Source organism: Cibotium barometz, chromosome 18 (assembly GCF_041138505.1).
Source record: "Cibotium barometz isolate CiBa-2024 chromosome 18, ASM4113850v1, whole genome shotgun sequence".
Taxonomy (NCBI): Eukaryota; Viridiplantae; Streptophyta; class Polypodiopsida; order Cyatheales; family Cibotiaceae; genus Cibotium; species Cibotium barometz.
Window position 1 is genome coordinate 48,939,335 of NC_141063.1, and position 23,051 is coordinate 48,962,385.

Sequence of the window (23,051 nt, forward strand, 5' to 3'; positions counted from 1 at the left end):
TACAAAAGCTTCTTTCGAATGCTCAGAAGAAGCAGGGCAATCTGCTACTCAGGTGACAAATCTAGTCCAATCTGGCATCCCAAATACCGCACTGCTGTGCCAGGAGGAATCCATCTAAAACCGGGGTCCGGGCTCCATGCCGGAGTGGGAGCACTACTGATCCAAAAGGCCACTGTCTTGCACCAATTGATCAATGCTCCCGAAGCTGCACTAAAAACCTGGAGCGACTGCTCTGCCCGAAGAGGATTGACCTCTTGGCCATGCAAAAATAAGCCCGTGTCGTCTGCAAACTCAGCATCGAGTAGGTCCTCCCCCCGGACTGGGAGCTGGAGTCCTCTCAAACCAACCTCCTCTGCCGTCAAATACATGCTCATAGCCTCCGCAAAGAAGAGAAAAAGAAAAGGGGCGAGGGGACATCCCTGACGGACTGATCTGGTCAGCTCAAAACTCGGCCCCCGTCCTCCTGCAATCAACACCTGGCTACGGGCTGTGGAATACAAAGCCGCCACCCCTCTGATCCATCCTGGCTCAAAGCCCAGGCGAAGCATAGTGCCCTCTAAGAAACCCCAATCAACTCTATCGTATGCCTTCTCAAAATCGAGAAGCATCATGACCAAGTCCTCGCCAAGAAATCTAGCTCGGGCCGTCGCCTCCCAGAAAGTAAAGATGTTGTCAAGGATATTGCGCTCCTTGACGAATCCTGTCTGGGTAGCATGAATCAACTCCCCCCGGGAAGGGCTGGATCCTCAAACTCAAGGCCTTTGCAAAGACCTTGTAGACAGTATTGAGGATCGTAATAGGCCTCCAATGCCGAATATCATCTGATACTCCCTCCCCCTTGGGGATAAGAAAGATCAAGCCCTCTGAAAAGCTCTGTGGCATCGCCCCAGTGTCCAAAACATACTGAAAGCCCCTGCGGAGGCCTGGCCCCAAAAGGTCCCAATAGCGCATAAAAAAGGCCGGCGTCTGTCCGTCCTCCCCTGGGCAACTATGTCGCGGCAGGACCCTCCAGGCCTCGGCAAGCTCAATCTCTGAAAGAGGCGCACCAAGAACTGTACGCATACGATCTGTGACCCTCCTCTGCACATGGGCCCACACAGTCTGTCTGCAAGCATCTCGATCCTCAGTGGCTGGCTCCGTTGAAAGCAGGTCTCTATAGAATGCAGTGGCAATGGCTCTGATCTCCCCGGGCTTAGTAGCTACCGATCCATCCGGTCTACCAAGCTGACGGACTCCTGCTCGAGCATGGCGGGGTCCAGTGATCTCAAAAAACTCCCCAGTCACTCTATCACCAAGCTGCGTCCACTGAGAGGCCTGACGACGATAGTAAAACTCATGTCTCTGCTCCTCTGCCTCTCTAACCTCCTGGCGTGCCTGGCTCAACTGTGACGCCACCCACTCACATGCAGGTTGCTGCTCCTGAAGGCGCTGTAGCGAAGCAAGGTTGCGTCTCAGCCGATGCTCCCGCTCGCGAATCTCTCCCAGCCGTGTCAAAGCTGCAGCGTGCAGAAAAGAGCTAAGCTCGATGAGTCCCTGGGCACACTGGCCTGCTGCATCCTACTATCATGCCAGATCCTCTCAATGTCCTCAGCGAGACTGGGGTCTGTAAGTACCCTCTCTGGGATCCTCAACTGCAAGCTGGGCTCCCGTGTCCTCTCCTCCAATGTCAAGATAACTGGCGCATGATTTGAAAATGAGGTGCCAGCGAGAATGCCGACGGAGCCCCCTCGCTCCCCTAACCAGTCGCCCACATAAAAGCGATCAATCCGTGATAGATTAGTCCCTCCTTGCCGGCGATCCGACCGAGAGAAACTAAGACTGTCCTGAGAGCGGGAGAAGGCCCCATGCTGCCATGCATCAGTGATCCTCAGTGACATGCAAAACCGGTCCCAAGCTGCAAGCTCCGTGCCGTGCACTGTAACATGACTGCCTCCCACCCTATCGGCCGGGTCCTCAAGCATGTTGAAGTCTCCCCCGACACACCAATGTGCGGCCTCTGGCAATGCATCCGTAACCTGGGTCCAGAACTCTGCTCTGGCACTAGCATGATTGGGCGCATAGACGTTGAGCACGCCCAATAGCTCATCATGCATCCTCAGAATGACATACTGTGCTCTACCAGGCACAATGATCCCTCGATCCACAATGGCCTGCTGCCATACATCTGCAATGACCATGCATACTCCTCCCTGTCCACCCAAAGGACCAAACCCTGTAGACCAAAAGGTGTCCCATCTACCAGGCATCACCGAACCATATCTCCGGATCCTGCTCTCACCCAAGTGGTGCTCCTGCATCATCAAAATATCAATGCTGCCACCAACCAGGCATCTCTGAAGCTCCTGCCTCAAGTAACCACGATAGCGTATAAAATGTGCTCCGCCAAGGCCCTGTACATTCCATGAGATGATCCTCATGGATGACCTGCTGAGGTGGATGCTGTCTCAGCCGTACGGCGGGCCTTCGCAAGCGGCTTGGATGGAGAGTAGTCCCCATCCGAGCGGCTGCGAATCTGCCCACCCGGTGTACTGCAAGAATCACGGATCAGGCGCCAGTGGCTGTGGCCCATGGCGATTGCCTCCCGCTCTGACAGAGCAACCTCGTGTATGCATACATATCCAGGGTCGCGTGCTAAGTCTGCCACTATGCGAACGACCAAATGACGAATCCCTGAGGCATCCACACTCCGGGGATCCAAGAAAAAATGAGCCAACTCCTATAGTCGGCCTATCACATCTGTCACCTCCAGATCGCTCACATGATGAGAAAACTCAACTGCCTTCAAAGTGCTAAGAGCGAGCTCTAGAGTCCACTCCCGGTCGCAAGGGCCACATAGAGGGAACGAGAAGGCCACCGCTGAATCAAGTGCCTCCTCCCCGCGGGCCGGAGGTATCACTACATGAACTCGGATGGGTGCTGGCTCATGGGGGCCCTCTGCTCCAAAAAGCCGTGTGAAGGCGTAATCAAAAGCCTCCGAGCGCTGTCTAATGCCGAGGCGACTCAGCCGACTGCGGATAGATGATATCCGTGAAGCCCGAATCGGCATGGTAGGTCTCCTCTGTGGTGCTCGAGCGAGGTCGGTGCTCAGAGCCCTCCGGACTGCAGGTGAGCGCCAGGGGACTGCCAGGGCCTCCCGGGAAGGTGAGGCGGGCGGGGGGGGGAGGAGGGGGGGCGAGGGGGGTGGAGAGGGAGCCGCTGCCGAAACTGGAGCGGGGATGGGAGGAGGCGAAGGTGGAAGCGAGGCGGTGGGAGGGGACGGGGGTGGGGGGGGGGGTGAAGGAGGGGATGCTGGCATCTCCTGGTCCTCAGTCGTCACCGCAGGGGTCTCCTCCTGGAGGGGAGCAAAACTGTTCCTCACCGGAACCCAGTGAGGCTGAGACTGTGGCTGCTGTTGCAACGGTCTCTGGGCGTGTTGCTGTGGCTGTCTCCCTCGGCGGCGCCCCTGTCCAGGCTGCCACTCCGAGGTCTCTGTGGCCTGAGCAGGTGTCCCGGAGGCAGCCTGCCGAGCCGCATCTGTGGGCGGGCCATCAGGGGCCTGCTGCTGTGGTGAGGGTTGGGGTCTCCTGCGAGGGCAGGCCTTGGCCAGATGACCGACCTGCCTGCAAATGAAGCACTGGTTCGGGAGCCCATAGAACTCCACTCTCTGATCAATCCATCCCCCCCCTATCCTAGGTAGCTGAATGACCTTAGGAAGGGAGGAGATGTCAGACACCAAAACTCTGACCGAAGGTAGCCCAGCTGCTTTGGCCACCACTGAAGGTGCTGTGGGGCCAGTCTCTAGTACCGAGCCCACCAATGCTCCTAGCCTAGAGAGGAGCGGAAGATACTACCGGCGGAGTCTAGGGAAGCAAACTGTAACATGGAAAAGGCGCTCTCCCTGCTCAGCCGCTGCTGGGTCAAAGCCATGCTGCCAAGGTCTGAAGAAAGCCCGAGCACCCCTGATGTCAAGGGGACTCATGGCAAGGACCTTGGCCACGCTTTGGGCGGTCTCGAACTCGATCTGGTAATGTCCACGGCCCAGTAGCTGTACGTCCAAGATCTTGCCCACATATGCAAGAATGCGGGCTTGGAGAAGATCCCGGATCTCCCCTCTGCTGGGGCGAGTGCCGACTATACGGCAGATGGTGGAATGTGCCTGAAGGCGTTCCACCTCTGCGGCGAGGCTCGCTTTCTCTTCCGGCGAAAGAGAAAGCCTGATGGGGGTGTCCTCAGCCAGGGGCGGGCGAGGGGGCTGCGGATGAGTCCCTCTGAGGTGGGGCGGGAGGAACCTCCATCTGTGTCGAAGGCGGAGCGGAGACGGAGAACCTGCACGAACCGAGCTGCACACGAAGGAGGGGGAAGGCGAAAAGTAAAAAGGTTAAAAAAATCCTTGGGGGCGGAGAAAAACAGAAAGAAGAGGAGGAGGGGGGGCAGAGGCGGTGAAGATGGATCCCAAGGGGGGGGAGGGGGGGCGGAAGCAGCACGAAAAGGCGAGAGAGGGGGAAGTGAGAGGTGGTGAAGGGGGGGGGGGGGGAGGCGCTGAAGAGGAGGGGGGTGGGTGCGATGGCGAAGAGCTACGGGAGGGGGGGGGCGAAGGCGAAGAGCAGTGGAGGGGGGGGCGCTTCAGCGTAGGCAAGCCAGGCGAAGGGAGGGAGGCAGCGCAAACCTGAGGGCAAGCGGAGGGGGGAAAGCGCGCGATGGCGGGCAGGGAGAGGGGAGTGCAGACAGAAGCGCGAGCAGGGGGGGAGCGCGGAGCTTCGGCGAGCCGATATTCCGATGTACTGCCTCGTCGAACATTCATGCTTTTAGCAGCAGGTTGTGGACAGATGGCAGTTGGTCAGCAAATTGGGTAGTAGTATTATGTTGTGCTAGCATTAAATGCTAATGTAGCATTACTTGTCACAACGTTTGATCTAGCCGACCAGCTGCAGGTATTCATATATAAGCAAGTGCTTGTATTCAGCATCAATCATTCATCATAAATCAAGTGATCAAGTTGAATTTAGTCAAGCACAAAGACAACATTCATTCCTTCCTCGTGAGGCAAACATTGAAGCTCCTCTTTAGCATTTAGTTAGCATATTGCAGTCCTACAGCTATCCTGGACTTGCATAATTGCCGAGAAGAGTCTTTCATAGTGCCCTTGGATTGCTGGATTCTCAGCCGACATTCGGTCTTCCTCCTCCTTGCGTTGGGTAGTCGTAGATCTTGTTCTAAAGTATTGTATAGGAGTTCTCCAAAGAAGTAATATAAACAAATACTCCTGCTTGCAGGGGGGGGGGGGGGGGGGGGGAGGGGGAGGGGACCTTCACTGGGTATTTGGGACCCGATACTGTGTCGTCTACTTTCTCTTCTCTCTCTCTCTCTCTCTCTCTCTCTCTCTCTCTCTCTACTCAGGGAATGGATGCTAAAGATCTCACCAAAGTAAAGGTTTAAAGAAGGCTTTGTTGTGCATTACCATGATCAACTTCAGTGCATGTAAATATTGTTGAAATATACAAGTGAATAGGGTGTGTGCAGGAACAAGCCCTTAGCAAGAGGCTGTAAAAGAGAATCTGTAAATGTGAGAGAAGCTCTGAAAAGGTGAGAAGTATCTACTGGGAGAGAATAAAGGGTAGCATGAGAAGATTTAGGAGGTGGAGATATTTTGGGAAGAGGTGGAGAGAATCAAGCAAAAGAGGTGGAGTGAATCAAGGAGAGATCAGTGGGATTAGATGCTTGGATGTAAACTCTATAAATTGAGGCATTGGCCTAATGAGAATTTGGTGGTTTCTGATTATTCATGCCTACATTAAGCTATCAGTTAATTGCTCACTAATCACGTCTTAATTATCGTCTAATCTCTTTTCTACTGATGTTGATTCTAGCATTTGATCTACCATAGCTCATCACATTGCTGTAAATTTAACATGGTATCAGAGCCTAGCCTAGAATCCATCAAATTTATGAGCCCATTATCTTACTAATCACCTAGCTAATCAAATTAGTAGATAATTAAGTTTTTTTACCTCTTTTTCAAAGAGCTTCTGTATCCCCAGCTGGTGGAGGGGCTTGATCTCCCTCCAGGCTTAACAATAGCCTTCAAGACTTTACCCACACATAGCCACAAGCCTCATGCTCCAGCCCATTCAAGCGATTCGCCAAACCGCCTTCTACAACTATTGAAATTCGCGAGTTTGCCAACGCTTTTTTTTCTGAAGGAGATTTGAGATCTTGTCTGGACGAGGTACAATGGCTCTAATTCCTCGTGGCCCCAAGGGTTTTCAAGGGTGCTCTACAAGCTAGTGAAGACAGTTTTTGATTTCATCAAGTCTACAGTGAGATCCAAGCTCTCCATCAAATCTGCAGGGGACTTTGGTAAAATAGAGATTAAGCATTCAATGTTTGGTCAAATCTTGTGTTTCTTAACTTAATCCTCTACTAGACTAATTGCTATTGATGGCCTTGAAAGGATTTGAGCTCATTTGAACTCTAAGGCCTCAGATCTGGATTCCCCGCATACTCTGTTTTTTGCACACGAAACAGAGGATTAATTTGCTAATCAGTGATTGATCAACACTAATCACTGTATTTTGGTACAATTGAGGGTTCGAATTAACCATTGGGTATTTGATACAGATCTCTATAACTTCAGATTGCAATTTGGAGATGGTTTGATATCCCAACCATTCAGTACAGATTTGTTACCCTTGGTTTAATGTAATTTCTGGCGAATTTATGCTGATAAATCTGTTGTAATCATCATCTAAACACTAGATTGGGTTGAAAAAGTGTAGACACTGTCCTTAAATCTTGAAATTGGATCAAGAGATAAGACCTCCTTCACATCATCATGAGTACGGCACAAGAGATAGCCAAATTTAATGGGGTGCAGTTTTATACATGGCAAACAAAAACCATGTATTTGCGCATGAGGAAAAATCTGAGGGGGCTAGTTGAGGGAAGAGATGAATGCCCAGAGGTGAGTGGGAAAAATAAGTGGAAGAGCAGGAATGAGAAAGCATTAGGACTTATCGCACTCAGTTTAAATGATGAAATCATTCATCAAATTACAGGGATACAATGGGCAAAAGATGCATGGGATGAACTCAATAAATTATTTGGCACTCAAGCAAAAAATTCAAAGATAAATCTGTTAATGCAATTCTACAAACTGGATATGAAGGAAAGTGAACCTTTATTCACACACTTGAACAAATATAAAAGCATTAAGCAACAACTGGCAGCCATTGGTCAAAAGGTAGAAGATGATGAGGCACTAGCAGTGCATCTGAAGAGTGTGGACAAAGGTGAATATGAGAACATTGTAGCAACATTAAAGAATGTACGTGAATTGAAGCTGCACGAGATAGAAGGAGCTCTACTAGAGCAAGAGACCAGGGTGAAAGAGAAGAAATGGCTGGACTCAACAACTGGAGAAGAAAAAACATTCATCACCCGAGGAAGATTCTTCGAGGACAAGGACGAGGACGTGGAAGAGGCAGAGTAGGAGGAAGGACCTTCACTTGCCACAAATGTGAGAAGCCAGGACACATGGCAAGAGACTGCTACAGCAAACCCAGTGGAGAAGAAATGACATCGGCAAACTTCATGGAGGCTCCTAAGGAAGTGGAGTCAGATCATCTTTTTTGAGAGAGAGAGAGAGAGAGAGAGAGAGAGAGAGAGAGAAACCCCACAACCCAATGTAACCTGCCCCAATAGAGTAAAACCATCTCTGAGCCACCGATGATGTAGGCCATGTGGTAGATGTATGTGTGAGCACTTTAGTCAAGGCCACGGGCACTTGGAGTAGCCTTGGACACATAGAGAGAGAGTGTGTCAAGGACTATGAGTTTAGGGACTTGAGGCACTGGTCGCGGACTATCAAGTAAGAGGGAAACTTGGTATAGGGTCTTGGTGTGCTAGGATTATTCACTTGAGGGGAAATATACAAGTGAATAGGGTGTGTGCGGGAACAAGCCCTTAGCAAGAGGCTATAATAGAGAATCTGTAAATGTGAGAGAAGCTTTGAAAAGGTGAGAAGTATCTACTGGGAGAGAATAAAGGGTAGCATGAGAAGATTTAGGAGGTGTGGAGATATTCTGGAAAGAGGTGGAGAGAATCAAGTAAAAGAGGTGGAGTGAATCAAGGAGAGATTAGTGGGATTAGATGCTTGGATGTAAACTCTATAAATTGAGACATTGGCCTAATGAGAATTTGCTGGTTTTTGATTATCCATGCCTACATTAAGCTATTAGTTAATTGCTCACTAATCACGTCTTCATTATCGTCTAATCTCTTTTCTACTGATGTTGATTCTAGCATTTGATCCACCATAGCTCATCACATTGCTGCAAATTTAACAATTATCGTGCATGGTTTTATGATGATAGGCAACGTTCATCGAGGGAGTTTACCGAGGGAATGCTAGTTTATTTGAGAGTGCCCAAGAGTTTAGAGACCTTATGTATAGGGAAGGTTGGTAAGTTATCCTCTAGGTACCGTCCACCTTACATGATCTCGAAAAAGGTTGGTGAGGTTGCATATAGACTAGACTCTAGAGTTGCTTGTGAATGTGAAAGTTCATCTAGTCTTTCATGTGAGTCGATTAAAAGAGATGTTGGGAGTTGAGGATAACCTTGTTACTCCTGAGGAACTTGTTGAGGTTACCACATGAGTGTTGTGTTAGAGGCTTGCCTAGTGTTTTGTCATATGCCGAGAAGAGCCTAGCCGGTCCCAAGAGCCCGTTGTCTTTAACGCAACGGATCTTTCACTAGTAGGAAAGAGCTATTCTCTGCTAGATCTTGAGTCTTCTATCGGTAAACCAAGAAGCCAATATTTTGGCCTTACATGTAAGAACATTCAAGTGCCAATCATAAATCTTGGTTACTCTACGAGTTACACTCCTAGTTGAATTACCATTAAATGATATGTTCTTTGATACTTAATAACACCTTCATGTTGCATCATGCAGAATGAGTTATCGCTTGTGCAAAACAAAGAGCTCGCAGTTGACTGTTTTTTCTGTTTTTTTCCTTGTTAATATGTTGTTTATAGTTAAAGTTATCTCAGTGTCAATGTGATATGAAAGCTGCGACATACTGAGTGTTTATGGCAATTGTGTTCAGGTTGCTCTCATCCTGTTTAGCTCTCTCACGGAGACCATTGGGGATATCTTAAAACCCCATTTTACAACGTTGCAGGCAGTCTTTGTGAAAGGCTTGCAGGATCCTGAAAGCAGTCGTGTAAGGGTGGCTGCGCTAAAGTGAGTATGTAGCCTTGTGAATATGTCTAGTGGCTCATTTTTTGCATGGTCTGAAGCTTCTTGGTTGATGGATGGAGGATTGATTTGTTGTCGGTTGTGGTCATGCACCTGTGTAGGGCGGTTGGTGCTCTTGTAGGATGCATAGATACTGAAGAAGAAGTGGTGAGGTGCTAAAACTGATTTGGTTGTCCTATTTAAGAGTATTTAATTGCTTTGATTTTGGCTACTATGTAGTATGTTTTGGTTTTTTTCTTTATATGATACTTTGCATAGTGGATTTATTTGGATGGACCACCATTGTGTCAAAGATTCTTGTCGTCTGTATTAGACATTAGTAACATTTTCTTTCTTTCTTGGTGTGACCGAGACTGGGCGTACCTCAAAACAGGAGGCGGCTAACTGCATGAGAAAGGCAGGCCAACACTGTCTAGACGAAGCTTGCTACTGCACCTTGAAGTGTGCCAGACCTGGAGACTCCTTGCCGAGGCGCATGATATGATCAGTGGATTTATGGTTACATTTTGAGGGCCTATCAGTCTTACTTAAACTGTCATACATAAGCTATTGTAGATGCTTTCTTACCGTTGTGCATGCAAACCCAAGCATGGTGTAGTAGAAGATTATGAACTTTAGCAAGTCAGAGCATCAAATTTCTAGATTTTCTAGATTGAAATGGCTACAACTTTCAACATAGTTGTCAAAACGTAAAAACGCAAATGCTACAGCACTTCATGAAATGTTACGACACTGTAAAATGATGAAAATATAATCAGATAAAAATGCCATGTAAGCATATTACCTTTAAAAATTCAAGTAATTATGATGAGGTGAAGTTGGGCAGGAGAGAGAAGGAACATAACAAAAAGATGGCACTGGTGGTTTGATTGATGGAGCAGGACAAAGTTGCAATCATATAGTGGCGACATTCCTTGCAAGTGTAGGCATCTAGGCAAGTCAACAAAGGCTCTTGTGCTGTTGTGATTTAGTAATGCGAAACAAAAATGTGTTTTTGGCCATGCAAATGGGGTTGTAATGGAACTATGGGCTACATTTTGCTAGTCGTCGCTGTAGATCTGGGACTTGGTACTCTTAGTTTTTTTGTTGTGCACATGCAACACCATTCTCTCTTTGTCAAACCACATGTATGATCCTCTTCGGAAATCTCAATGGATAGGGTCATTGGCTTCTCCTCCATTGTGCATGATCAAGAAACATCATCATGAGGCAAAAGTACACGGTCACTGTGTGCTGTGGACGATTAGCTGGCATGATGATTTGACAGCCAGTGTGATGAATGGACATGATAATTGAAGGGATAATCCAAGAGACATCATGATGAAGCAACAGTACATGATCACCATGCTGTAGATGGAGGCACGCATGACGATTTGACTTCCAGTGTGATGATTTGACATAATTATTGGAGGCAAAAGGGGCACACATTTGAACATGTTTTCTCCATTCATTTGTTTCTTAATGTTCTCGAGGTATGGCTTCAAGCTTACAAGAACTTCTTGCTGTCACATGCATGGCATGCATTCAAGACGATTCACGAGTTATACGATGATTGGTATATGGACTCTAGAGTGACTCACCACTTTAACTATACATCCATGCATCATGGGGTATACATTTGAAGTCTCGTCAAGTAGATTTAAAAAAATGATGTTTTCTTTGATCATTTGTATTTTCTAAGGAAGTTATGGCTGATTGCATCGAGTTGTAGATCTTTCCTTTCATCAAGGTTGGACTGATGTTTAACTGGCATTTTTGGACTAGACAGGCATTGATTCTCAATCATTGTTTGAGGCATTGTGATGGGTAGTAAAGGTTTTCCAGTTTTATGTTGTTTGACAGTTTTTATTCTCGAATTGTGATACCTCCTCAGTAGATAATACATGTTTGTCTTTTTCAGCTCCATGACTAAGTGAAGCCCTGTGTAGTTTGTCTCACAGACCTGTCGGTACTATTGCAGGTAAAGTTTCGGGAATTGATTCCCCACATTCTGAATGTTTCTCGGGAATGTCTTGCAAATGGCAATGAGGAGGTTGCAATCCTTGCCTTTGAGATTTTTGATGAACTTGTCGAGTCACCGGTACCTGTCCTGGGACCTTCTATCTCTGATATTGTCCAGTTTTCTCTGGAAGTGTCCTCCAACAAAGAACTCGAGATGAATGTGCGGCATCAAGTATGTTGTCCAATCTATGTGATTTTTTGCAGTCATTGTGCAACAAGTTTAATGCTTGGGCAGGACGATGATAAAGCCACATTTGACCTTCTCTTGGGGTTCATCAGGCCATTCAGATCATCTCCTGGCTTTCCAAATACAAGCCCAAAACATTGGTGAAATATAAGGCTGTCAATCCTATTCTGAGGGTGATATGTCCTCTTCTCGCGGAGGTCAATAACCAGCAGGATGAGGATGACCTTTCAATGGATCGAGCAGCTGCAGAAGTCCTCGACACTATGGCAACGAGTCTTCCCAAAAAGCATGTTTTCCCCCCTGTTTTTGAGTTTGCAGCTGGAAACTCTGGCAGCCCGGATCCTAACTGTCGAGAAGCATCAGTCATGGCTTTGGGTGTGATATCTGAAGGATGCTTTGACATAATGAAGAAGAGGCTGAGTGACATCTTAAGATTGGTGCTACAGGCTTTACAGGACCCAGAGCAAGTAGTAAGAGGAGCAGCAAGCTTTGCCCTGGGGCAGTTTGCTGAGCATCTGCAGCCTGAAATTGTTGAACATTATGAGACAGTGCTTCCTTGCATCTTCAATGTTTTGAGTGATGCATCTGCAGAAGTGCAGGTAATGTCCCTGAAGCTTGAGAATTGAGGCTTGATAGCTAGGCCTTGACATTGTTTGAATGTATTGATAGCAATTTGCCTAACCTTGTTTTGACAGGAGAAAGCATATTATGCATTGGCTGCGTTTTGTGAAAACTTGAAAACTGAGATTCTTCCATACCTGGAGCCTCTTATGGGAAAGCTATTACAGGCATTACAAAGTAATCGGCGTGACTTGCAGGAGACTTGCATGGTATCTTCTATAAACTTCCTTGGTTATCAAGCAATGTCCTTGACACTGCCTTTCTTTGAACCTACACTGACAATAAGGGATGGCGTTTGTTTGTAGGGCGGGGTGGGGGGGGGTGGGGGGGGGGAAGAGAGGAAAAGGATAGAATGGAGAAGGCTTAGAGGAAGCCAGACTTGTCTGCTACCATTTCAAACGGTTGGTTGTTGAAAAGATAACACTTTCTCAAGATTGGATGCTTTCTGTTTCTTTCAGTCAGCAATTGGATCAGCTGCAGCCGCAGCCGAGCTAGCTTTTGTTCCTTATGCAGAGCGGGTGCTGGAGTTGATGAAGAATTTTATGGTGCTAACAAAGGATGAGGATCTGTCTGCACGGGCAAGAGCCACAGAGCTTGTTGGGATTGTTGCCATTGCTGTTGGACACCAAAATATTGGGTCGGTTTTGCCCGGGTTTATTGAAGCTGCCATTGCAGTTGAGTGTATTCGTTGTGGCATGGGTTCTTGATGGATCTCTCCCTTATAATGTGTATTGCCTTGGCTCCATTGAGTGATTGTCTGTAACACCTCTTTTTGCATTTCACAGGGGTTTTCTTTGGACTATAGTGAGCTACGGGAGTATACTCATGGCTTTTTGAGCAATGTGGCAGAGGTCCTAGAGGAGGGCTTGGTCCAGGTTTTTTTTCTTTACTTCTGGAGCCCTTTTCCCTTGTAAACTGGTTGCTTTGATGCTCTCAGTTCTTAATGTCATGTCTTTGTACCCGTTACAGTATCTTCCTCGAATCGTACCTCTAGCATTAGCATCTTGTAATCTTGATGATGGGACAGCATTAGATATTGATGACTCAGAGGAAGAGGGGGGTGAACCCAATGGGTTCGGAGGAGTGTCTTCTGATGAAGATAATCATGACAACAGGCGTGTTCGCAACTTCAGTGTTCGGACAGGAGTACTGGATGAGAAGGCAGCAGCCACACAAGCACTGGGAGTGTTTGCTTTACACACGAAAGCAGCATTTACCCCGTATCCTTATTTGCTCCTTTTTAACCTTGGCAAGCTAATCTTATTTTTTCACTTGCATGTTTCAAGTTGACTTGACCTCACCACAGCTATCTGTTGGATTGCTTGAATGTGCTGAAAAAGCATGCTGGGTATTTTCATGAAGATGTACGACTTCAAGCCATGATTGCACTTCAGCGTAAGAATCTTTCCAAATTCTTGATACATAGCGTCAGACAAGAACTGCATGGTCGTGATCACAACAGCCATTGCTCATTGGTTAAGAAGAGTGGTTTGCATTTTGTTTTTAAGCCAGCCCAATTTCTTAGTCCTTCCCCAACCCCATTTGAGAGGCAAACCATAGTCTGTCGAATATGCATGTGCGTGTGTGTGGTGTGTAAATCATAGTCTGCCTAGTATTGCAATCTACTCTGTCGATTCACAATGGCATGGAGGATCTATCGCTAGGCAAAAGAAAACTTCAAAGGACCATGCCTTAAAGCTCCGGATCTTTTTGGCATGTGAAGCACACCGGTGACAAGGTAGGGACATAATTTTATCATAGTCACAGTTTAGACTCGGGAATGTTGGGGATGGCAACATCTTCCCATTCCCATTCCCGTCCCATGTCACTCTATAGTCACAAGGAATGGCCATTCTCAATCTTTTCCGTCCCCATTTCGCGTCCCATGTGACTGAACTTTATGGTTTTAAACAGTAATGCAGGCTATGCCCAAATATTCTGCATGTCTTGCATTTGTATTAGAAGAATGAGCTTATTTTACCCTTCTGTTGGTCTGCTTCCCTTCCCAAAAAGCACATGCATAGCTGATGGATGCCCTCGTCTTGTGCTCATGCACATTACCACATGCATGTTTGTTTCATATCCATGAGCACAAAGTGACATGCGTTATGATGGCCTTGTCTTGTGCTTATGCACTTCGTCCAGTTTTGTGCCTTCTTGAAACACCTTGTTTGAGAGAGCGCTTCACTATGGTTGCATTTGGTCAGCTTCTGAATTTTTTTGTATAAGAACATATGCTCCTTACAGAATAAGCTTATGCCCAAGGTTGTATACCTTGGGTTTTAATGATATTTTTGGTCAGCTTCCAATTTTTGTGTATTAGAACATATGCTCCTTTACAGAATAAGCTTATGCACAAGGTTGTATTTGAAACACCTTGTGTTTAGACTTTATTGGTTATCCTGTCTTGTTCTCTGTGTGTAGTGTAGTGTCTACCATTGTATAATGATGCTGTTGTGAATGTCTCTTATCTGGCATAGTATAATATGATGCTGTTTTGGGCGTTTCTAACATAAGACAATTGGTGATTCCTATTCAGATGTTTTCACTGCAACACAAGCAGCATTTCCAGGCACAGGCACGGTAAGTGGCCTTCTCAAGTCTGAAGGATGCATGCCTATAAGGTGCTGAGCTTTGTGTTTATGCCATATGGCATCTGTAGCTAGACCAGATTAGTTGTGTCCACTAGATAATAGTAGACTATAAAACATCAAGGTGGGTAGACAGAGACGTGAATTGATCTCTGGCTGCCTTGTGATAGCACTCACCATGAATTTGGGAGCTTTATTGAAAGGGCATGTAAGTATGGCTTAATCCTCCCAAGTATGAACACAAAATGATTAGTGTTTCACTTGATGACACAAATTAACCATGTGACTGAAAAATAAACAAAAATTGTCCATAGAACTGTAGTGTGTGAGTGAAAGGGCATAGACCCCTCTCATGTGTGTGAGCAATGAGTAAAGAGTAGACTGTGATGTAGTACTCTGCAGTGGTTGGTGAAGGTCTGGTTTATGGCTGAGGATGTTTGGTCTTTATCACTCTAGTGAAGGCCTCGAGAGTCTGAACTGCAGTCTTGTCTTCATCAGGTTTATGTGATCAACCTTGTAACTTTGTGTGTCACACGGAAGCTCTGATGGGTCTGATCTTTCAGCCCTAAATGCTTTTCACAGGACATGGAGATCCTCCACCCTGTGGATCCAGAGGAGATAGGGGCTAGTTGGGCATCAGAGGACACTGGACCAGACAGAGGACATTATGGGGACCACTTACTAGAGTTGGGAGCCAGGCATCGTCTTGTAATTTATAACGGGATGCTACAGTGGCCGGGATCAGGAGGGCTGACATGCTTCCCACATGGGGGTCATACACGGACCGGAGGCACGGTGGTGGACTACATTATGGGATCTTTGGAGGCATCACAGCTTGTCACCTCATCCTCCATCCCACCTCGTCCTATTGGGGCAGATCATACATACTTGGCATTTTCACTAGCCGGATCACCAGTATCACCAGCCCCCCACATACCGACGCCACACACTACCATCTACTTCACACATGACATGGCAGACATATACACTGGCAGAGTAGAGGATGTGCTCCTACTCATGGATCCCCTGGCACCTATGGATACCATTACAGCCCAGCTGGCATCACTCCTACACTTGGTTGCATTACAGAGCTTCCCACATCGTGTCCACTCAGGAGAGCCTGCGAGATCTGGGACTATGCCCCAGAACAGATGGTATGATGACGAGTGCAGAGCCCTATACTCACGGCTCCGCATACAGAGAGCCTTGGGAGCCATCACAGAGCAGGAGTCAAGGTGAGAGATGAGGAGACTTACTCGCCGCAAAAGGCGGGCCTTCGCAGAGATATGGTAGCTCTATACACGAGAGACATGGATATCACCTACACAGCCTCTTCCACCGAAGATGCTATACTACAGAGATCACTTCATGAGTATCACTGATGATGGATTTATAGAGAGGCCTAGATACATGGAGGGCTTTTTACCACACGGCTCCCGAGTAGCTATTGGTCAGCTTAGAGTCTCATCACATCGATTGGAGATCGAGACGGGCAGAGCAGCACGGATCCCCCCAGAGGAGAGAGTATGCAAATTGTGCAGAGAGGAGGTGGAGAGTGAGGAGCATTATGTATGCAGATGCAGAGCATATACAGCCATCAGAGAGAGATATCCCATTTTATTCAGAGAGCTACATTCCCTACGCCAGATCTTTGAGGCAGCAGACCAGCGCATACTGGGGAGATTCATTCTAGACATACAACGTCACAGGAGATCAATGACAACAGTCTCACGGCCATCAAAGAAGAGATCTCCAAGGAGATCACAAAGGACATGGAGGGAAAACTCGAAGCCAAGCAGTTAGGATGGGTTGAGGTGGTGAAGAGGAACATCCGTAAAGAAGTGAGGGAGGAGACTCAAAGGGAAGAACACCAAATCATTCACACCACCATTGAGGAGGAGAAGATGAGGCATGCCCGCCGCCTCAACATTCGAGTCACAAGTATAGCCGAGACACCCGACTCCACTCCCGAGAAAGATGGACAGCTTCTATGCATGAAGCTCGGCTACAGGGAAGAGGACTCTCTCCCCTTCACCAAAGCATGGAGAGCCGAGAAAGACTCAACACGCAAGCGAGCCCTCATCCTACAGTTTGCAGGAGAGGGTTACCTTCATGAGAAAGAGGGTGATTCTACGAGGATTACAGGGAGATCCCATCTATTTGGATGACGACCTTACAAGGATGCACATAGAACACATGAAAACATGCATGCCAAGAGTCCTGCAGGCCCGGAAAGAGGGCAAGAGAGCATTCTATCGTGATGGCCGTGTCATCATCAATGGCAAGGCCACCGATTAGCGCCAGGCGGCCTATGGGACATCAGGTATGGAGGATCTAGATTCACAGATACACATAGCAGTTTGGAACTGCAATGGAGCACTTTGGACACATCCTCGGAGGATAGAAGAGGTCATGGAGGGACGGGACATCATACTACTTACAGAGATGCACCAGAGCCCAGAGAGGGGGCTACCCAAAGTAGAGGGCTATCAGTGGGAGTTTACATACAGGGGGACCACACGGCAGAGCACATCCAGAGGATCTGGAGCACTCTTCAAGCGAGAGCTACAAGAGCACCTACAGGTGGTAGCACGTGACCAAGAGGCTAGATACATGTGGATTAGACTGCAGCTCTCAGCACAGAGGGTGTTATACATTGCTCTATGCTACTTCTCTCCTAGATGATCGAGATATGCCATGACAGCAGAGGATGAGAGTAGAGGCGAGGAGGAGGACACAGGGCCATTGGGAGAGTCACCATATGCAGCCCTTTCAGATGAGATCATACACTACTGCAACTTGAGGGAAGTCCTCCTTATGGGGGACTTCAATGCACGGACACAGAGCCGACAGTGCGACATTATGATTTCGAGCACCTCGAGGTGATGCACACACTAGAGGTGGAGGACACGGGAGCCTGCAGGGTGTCAGAGGACATGGGGCCGGATAACTCCAGATATGGTCATCACTTACTTGAGCTGGGAGCGCGACACCATCTCGTTTTTTATAACGGGATGAGACAGTGGCAGGATTCAGGAGCACTGACATGCTTTCCACGATCAGGGGGGTAGCACAGTGGACTACATCATGGGGTCCATGGAGACCACACAGTCAGTGACATCTTTCACTATCCCCCCCTGTCCTATTGGTGCGGATCACACGTACCTCTTATTGTCACTGGCGAGCTCCACACTAGCACCCACACAGCCCACATAGGCATCGCATACAACCTTCTACTTCACCCATGACTTGGCAGACATATATGAGCATCATGTATATGACGGGCTATTCCAGATGGATCCCCTATCACCTCTAGACACACTCACCACCGAGCTGTCATCTCTACTACATATGGCTCCCACGCGAAGCTTCCCCCACCATACACACATTGCACATATAGATAGATCTGGGAGCATGCCCCAGAATCGGTGGTATGATGATGAGTGCAGAGAGCTATATAGACACCTCCGTGCCCAGAGAGCACTGGGGACATCACACAGAGACAGGCGAGCCGACAGATGAGGATCCTCACACCATAAGAGGCGTGCATATGAGGAGGCACATTACTGGGATATATGCCACCTTCTCATGAGCAGAGATGCAGCCACTGCATGGCGCAGGATGAGAGAGCCTCGCCCTTGTACCCCGATTGAGGATCCACACACATGGCACACATATGCAAAGAGCCTCTACCATATCCCTCAGCAGCCGCCCATACCATAGCCACAGGAATCCCGCCCTACCACCTTTATTTCTTTACCGCCTTGATGGTAGAGAGAGCTATCCGCCAGTTACAGCATGGGAGATCGGCAAACCACACAGGTATACAAAGTGAGCATCTTATTTATGCAGCTGACACACTGGGACCCTTTGTTGCTCACCTCTTTAATAGGGCACTAGTGGAGGGCCTACCAGCTGAGTGGACTATGCACACCATTGTGCCCCTCCGCAAAGCAGGAGACATGCTAGACCCCAGCAACTACAGGACTATCATGATTGGTCATACATTGGCCAAACTTTATTGCGCAGTGCTCGAGGCAGAGTTGAGCTCATATGCAGAGGAGGAGGGACTGTGAGCACCAGGGCAGGCTCGATTCTGACGAGCTTTCTCCACTATTGACCATATTTCACTCTGAGATGTTTGATTGACCAAGCTATGGCGCGGGAGAAGAGATTATATTGCTGCTTTGTGGATTTTCGCAAAGCATTTGACACGGTGCCACGAGAGAGACTCTTCCAGCGCCTACAGTCATTGGGGATCCCATCAAAGATGGTTTGGGGCAATCTATGCTTTATATGAGCAGGTCTTCGGGCACATACGATGCCCCAGGGGGCTATCTGATGTTATTGCTAGCACCATAGGTGTGAAGCAAGGATGCCCACTCTCTCCTACACTATTTGGGCTATACATCGATGAGGTGGTTGCCTTCATTGGTCACGGTGGTGGGGACGGGGTAGAAATCTCAGGTACCACAGTCCACATTATGCTATATGCAAATGATATTATACTAGTCTCTGAGTCGCAGATGGGACAACAGCACCATCTCCATGCACTCGATGACTTTTGCACACAGAGGGTGAACCTTGGGAAAACCAAGGCCATGTTTTTTCACACCTCAGGGTCGGCTCGACGACAGGCCATCTTCACACTAGCAGGAGGACAGGTAGAGGTGGTAGACTCATATGTGTACCTGGGGATTACATTTACGACTCCGCTAGGAAGATTTACTATGGCACAGGCAGCCAGGGATAGACTCACAGGAGGGTATGCAGCTCTGGCCATGCTAGAGAGACAGTGTCACCAGGCGCACTTCCAAGGGCCCCGCACAAAGGGGTGGTTGCTTGACACACTAGTCACCCCTGCGTTGATGTATGCTGCAGCAGTATGGGCACTTGGGCTTGCCACCTCCACATGGTCTTAGATAGAGAGGCCTCAGATTCATGCTCTCACGGATGATCCGCAACAAACCCTCCGTCCCACATGACATTGTCCGGACGGAGTTTGCTGCACCTCCTATGCTAGTAGAGGCCCTCTTCCAGACGATCTGCTTCATACAGTGGATCAGAGATATGCCATTAGATCGACGCTCACATAGAGCTTTTGAGGCGTCTAGGTAGCTAGCAGAGAGTGGAGATAGGAGATCATGGTATTCACAGATGATACAATGGCTCACTTAGCATGGTCTTGACATAGGTCACCTGCCACCTTTCCAGTATGATATACATGCACCACACATCCAGCTCTCTCACAGTGAGAGGAACAGAGTCCTTCGGCAAGATTTATGGCAGCGATTCACTCAAGAGACTTGGATTACACCCAGTCAGCCTCTACTGCCGAAGATGCTATACTATAGAGATCAGTTTATGCGTATCTCAGCGGATGGATTCATACAGAGACGTGGATACATGGATGTGTACATGCCTCACAGTGCCCGAGTGGTGATTAGCCAGCTCAGAGTGTCATCGCACCAGTTTGAGATTGAGGCAGGTAGGGCAGCACGGATCCCTAGAGCAGAGAGGATATGCAGACTATGCGAGGAGGAGGTTGAGAGTGAGGAACATTATGTATGCAGATGTAGAGCATATAGTGTCAGTAGTGCTCCATCCATTACACCCCCCCACTAGCTCAGTACTTTCATAGTTTATTTCATGTTCATTTTGTCCTTTTTTTTCTGGACATCCAGAAGACATTGACAGTTGTACATTGATTTGTCTCATAGGTCGAGTTCGGCCTCTAGTAGACGTTAATACAACTTTCTTTCTTTCTTTCTTCTCTCTCCCGTTTGCACCCTTAAGCCCTGACTTTACTACCAACTGAGCCACTGCAGCCAGCCGATTCCTGACCATTGCGTAGGTGGGTTCACATATTTTCAACTCATCGAGACTGTTATTCACCGACTACAGCTTGTTACCATCATGGCACTGCCACTCTTTGCCACGTTTTCCATTGTGGAGAAGTTTTGTGGCATTGGTTTTCCAATCTGGCAAACAAAGATGCAATTTCTCCTTATGCAAGAGGGAGTCGGATATAGTTTTAGGAGATGACGAGTAACCTCTAGTTGCTGAAGCAGATAAGCTAATTGGTGTGAGTCTTGCTGACTCCTTGGTGCACCATGTCGACTTCAAATCTGTTGCAACAGATATCTGGGAGAATTTTGAGGGGATCTTTGGTAACAAAATCACTATCTGTAAAGCTTTTCTAAAGCTTAAATTTTATGATCTCTCAAATGCATGACAATGAAGAGTTAAGTGGCCATCTAAGCAAGTTTGGATCACTAATACAACAACTTGCCAGCCTCAACTTGGAGCTTCATTGCTTGAGCACATAGAGCATACTTCAGCAAACACATCAGCCCATATTCAGCCAAGGAAGGAAGCGCTACATAACCTGCGATTTCAGCCTTGATGCAGAATTCAGCATCCATACATATCATTGTTTTACTACAGCCCTCTTGGTGAAGGTAAAACACATTCATACATTCATTTTCAGCATACATTCACAGCCTAGAACAGTCCCAATCAGCCCCTTCTTTGAGAAACCACTGGATTCCTAAGATCATGTCACACCCTAAAGAGGGGAGACAATGAAATCTTGTTGGAATGAGGCCTTTTTAACTACAAAGGCAAATTGCTGTGCCTTTTGAGATATGTGGGTGCAGAGACCAGGTGTGAACCTGTCCACATCCAAATGATATGGAACTAATGTACAACTCATTTTGGTAGCCAACTGGGGAGAGATGGCGTCCTCAGAACTGGCCATGTCAAATAGGACTAAAAATTGTCGGCCCTTGGCAGAGCCATAACCTCGTATGAGGGTTTTCTTTGTAGCATTGCTCTCACCGTCCTGCTGAGCATCAAATACCACGGATGGCATAGGATGCATAGAAGGCAAAAGATGAACTGTGTTTGTGGTAGTAGGTGAGGTTGGAGGAGTAGGAGATGTTGTGGCAACTGTGGAAGAAGTGGCTTTGGAGGCTTGCTCCGCTTGCCATTTTTGGCAATCTTTCTTACCATGCCCGATGGTATGACAAAAAAAACATATGTTTTTTGATTGGTATTTCCTTTGCTCCTCTGGAGGAAGATAACCTCTAGTGATGCCTGCTTTAGCCTTTTCCACAAGGGTTATCTTAGGCTTGGATTCCTTATCCTTCTTAGCCCCAAAACTAGAGCTATTACTGCGGTCTTTCTTAGCATCTTTAAAAGATGCATTATCTTTCCGTGGTTGCGCAACAGATTGCTGTTGCTGGGGTTTGGCACTAGATTGCGACGACTGCTTAGGCCATTTCTTCATTTCTTCATTTTGAGCTAGTGTCAAAGCCCGGTTATATATACTGGGTTCAAAGTTACGAACTGTGAACTAGATATTAGGATCTAATCCATCAAGGAATTGATCCATCTTCGCCTGCTCAGATAACCCTAACTATTGTGCTAAAGGTATAACCTTGCTAGAAAACTGAAGCACGGGTGACCTGTTCAGTCTGAGTCCAAAGAACTCATCTGCCTTGTTGGTCAAATACTTGGGAGGGAGAAATCTGGTCTTCAGGTCATGGACAAATGTATCCCAGCTAAAAGTTGTGACACTTGTGGTTTGGTTTGTATGAAGACTAGACCAATGCTGCCACCAAGTGGCTGCCTCACCCGTAAGGTGGGGAGCCGCCATGTGGACTCTATCTTGAGGGTCTTTGATCCTAGCTAAAGGAAAATGAGCATTAAATTGATGAATAAATTTATTAACTGCCAAATGATCACACTTACCATCATACTTGCTAAAGTTCAGTTGAGTTTGGATGATGGTAGTCGATGTCGTGGGATGGTGGCTAGTGGCACCTATGGGTGGGGAAACTGAAGAGAGGTGCTGATACCTTAGATGTATGGCCTTCTTTTCCCTTTGGTGTTCAAGTAACATGCGCCCTTGATGGATCTCTCTTAGGTGCTCCCAAGCGGCGAGTTTAGCCTGACGTCGCGCCGTCGCTCTTCGTCGATCCTGTGTTGTGCTTCATCCTCTCGTCTTTGTTGTTCCATTTGAAAGAAGAGGGTGACGAAGTCGGGGATAACTCGAGGAGTGGGTTTTGCCACTGTTGCCTCCAAGAGTTGGAGACGCTCCATAAGAAGCTGGTTCTGAGCTCGAAGTAGAGCTATGGTATCTATGGTAGGTGGAAAAGTAGGGTCTCCTTTGGGGGAGACGTCTTACTGCTGATGTGTACTCTCCTTTGTAGACATGTTGCTCAAGTCGGTGGTCGTGCCGGAGCGAAGTTTGACCATCCAAGGATGCCCTCATGCTAGGATGCGGTGTGTGTGGACAAGTTGAATTTGATACCAATGTAACATGCAACGGAAGTATTCGTAATTAAGGATCTTGTCACACAAGTCTCACACCGCCTTCTTTATTCTGAGTTTCGTGAGTTTAGCAATC

At 47.5% G+C, this 23,051-nt stretch overlaps 1 protein-coding gene across 2 annotated transcripts in view; it reads left to right on the plus strand.

The window, feature by feature from the left end:
- Positions 1 to 23,051, plus strand: part of LOC147629432 (ARM repeat superfamily protein) — a 102,975-nt gene that overhangs the window by 39,642 nt on the left and 40,282 nt on the right. For both annotated transcript variants that reach the window (XM_086812707.1, XM_086812708.1), the window contains 10 exons: positions 9,087 to 9,223; positions 9,340 to 9,385; positions 11,199 to 11,411; positions 11,519 to 12,025; positions 12,122 to 12,256; positions 12,506 to 12,721; positions 12,833 to 12,922; positions 13,017 to 13,267; positions 13,354 to 13,442; positions 14,587 to 14,630. In XM_086812707.1, the coding sequence (XP_086668833.1) occupies positions 9,087 to 9,223; positions 9,340 to 9,385; positions 11,199 to 11,411; positions 11,519 to 12,025; positions 12,122 to 12,256; positions 12,506 to 12,721; positions 12,833 to 12,922; positions 13,017 to 13,267; positions 13,354 to 13,442; positions 14,587 to 14,630 (1,728 nt within the window). The remainder of the gene's footprint in view (positions 1 to 9,086; positions 9,224 to 9,339; positions 9,386 to 11,198; positions 11,412 to 11,518; positions 12,026 to 12,121; positions 12,257 to 12,505; positions 12,722 to 12,832; positions 12,923 to 13,016; positions 13,268 to 13,353; positions 13,443 to 14,586; positions 14,631 to 23,051) is intronic.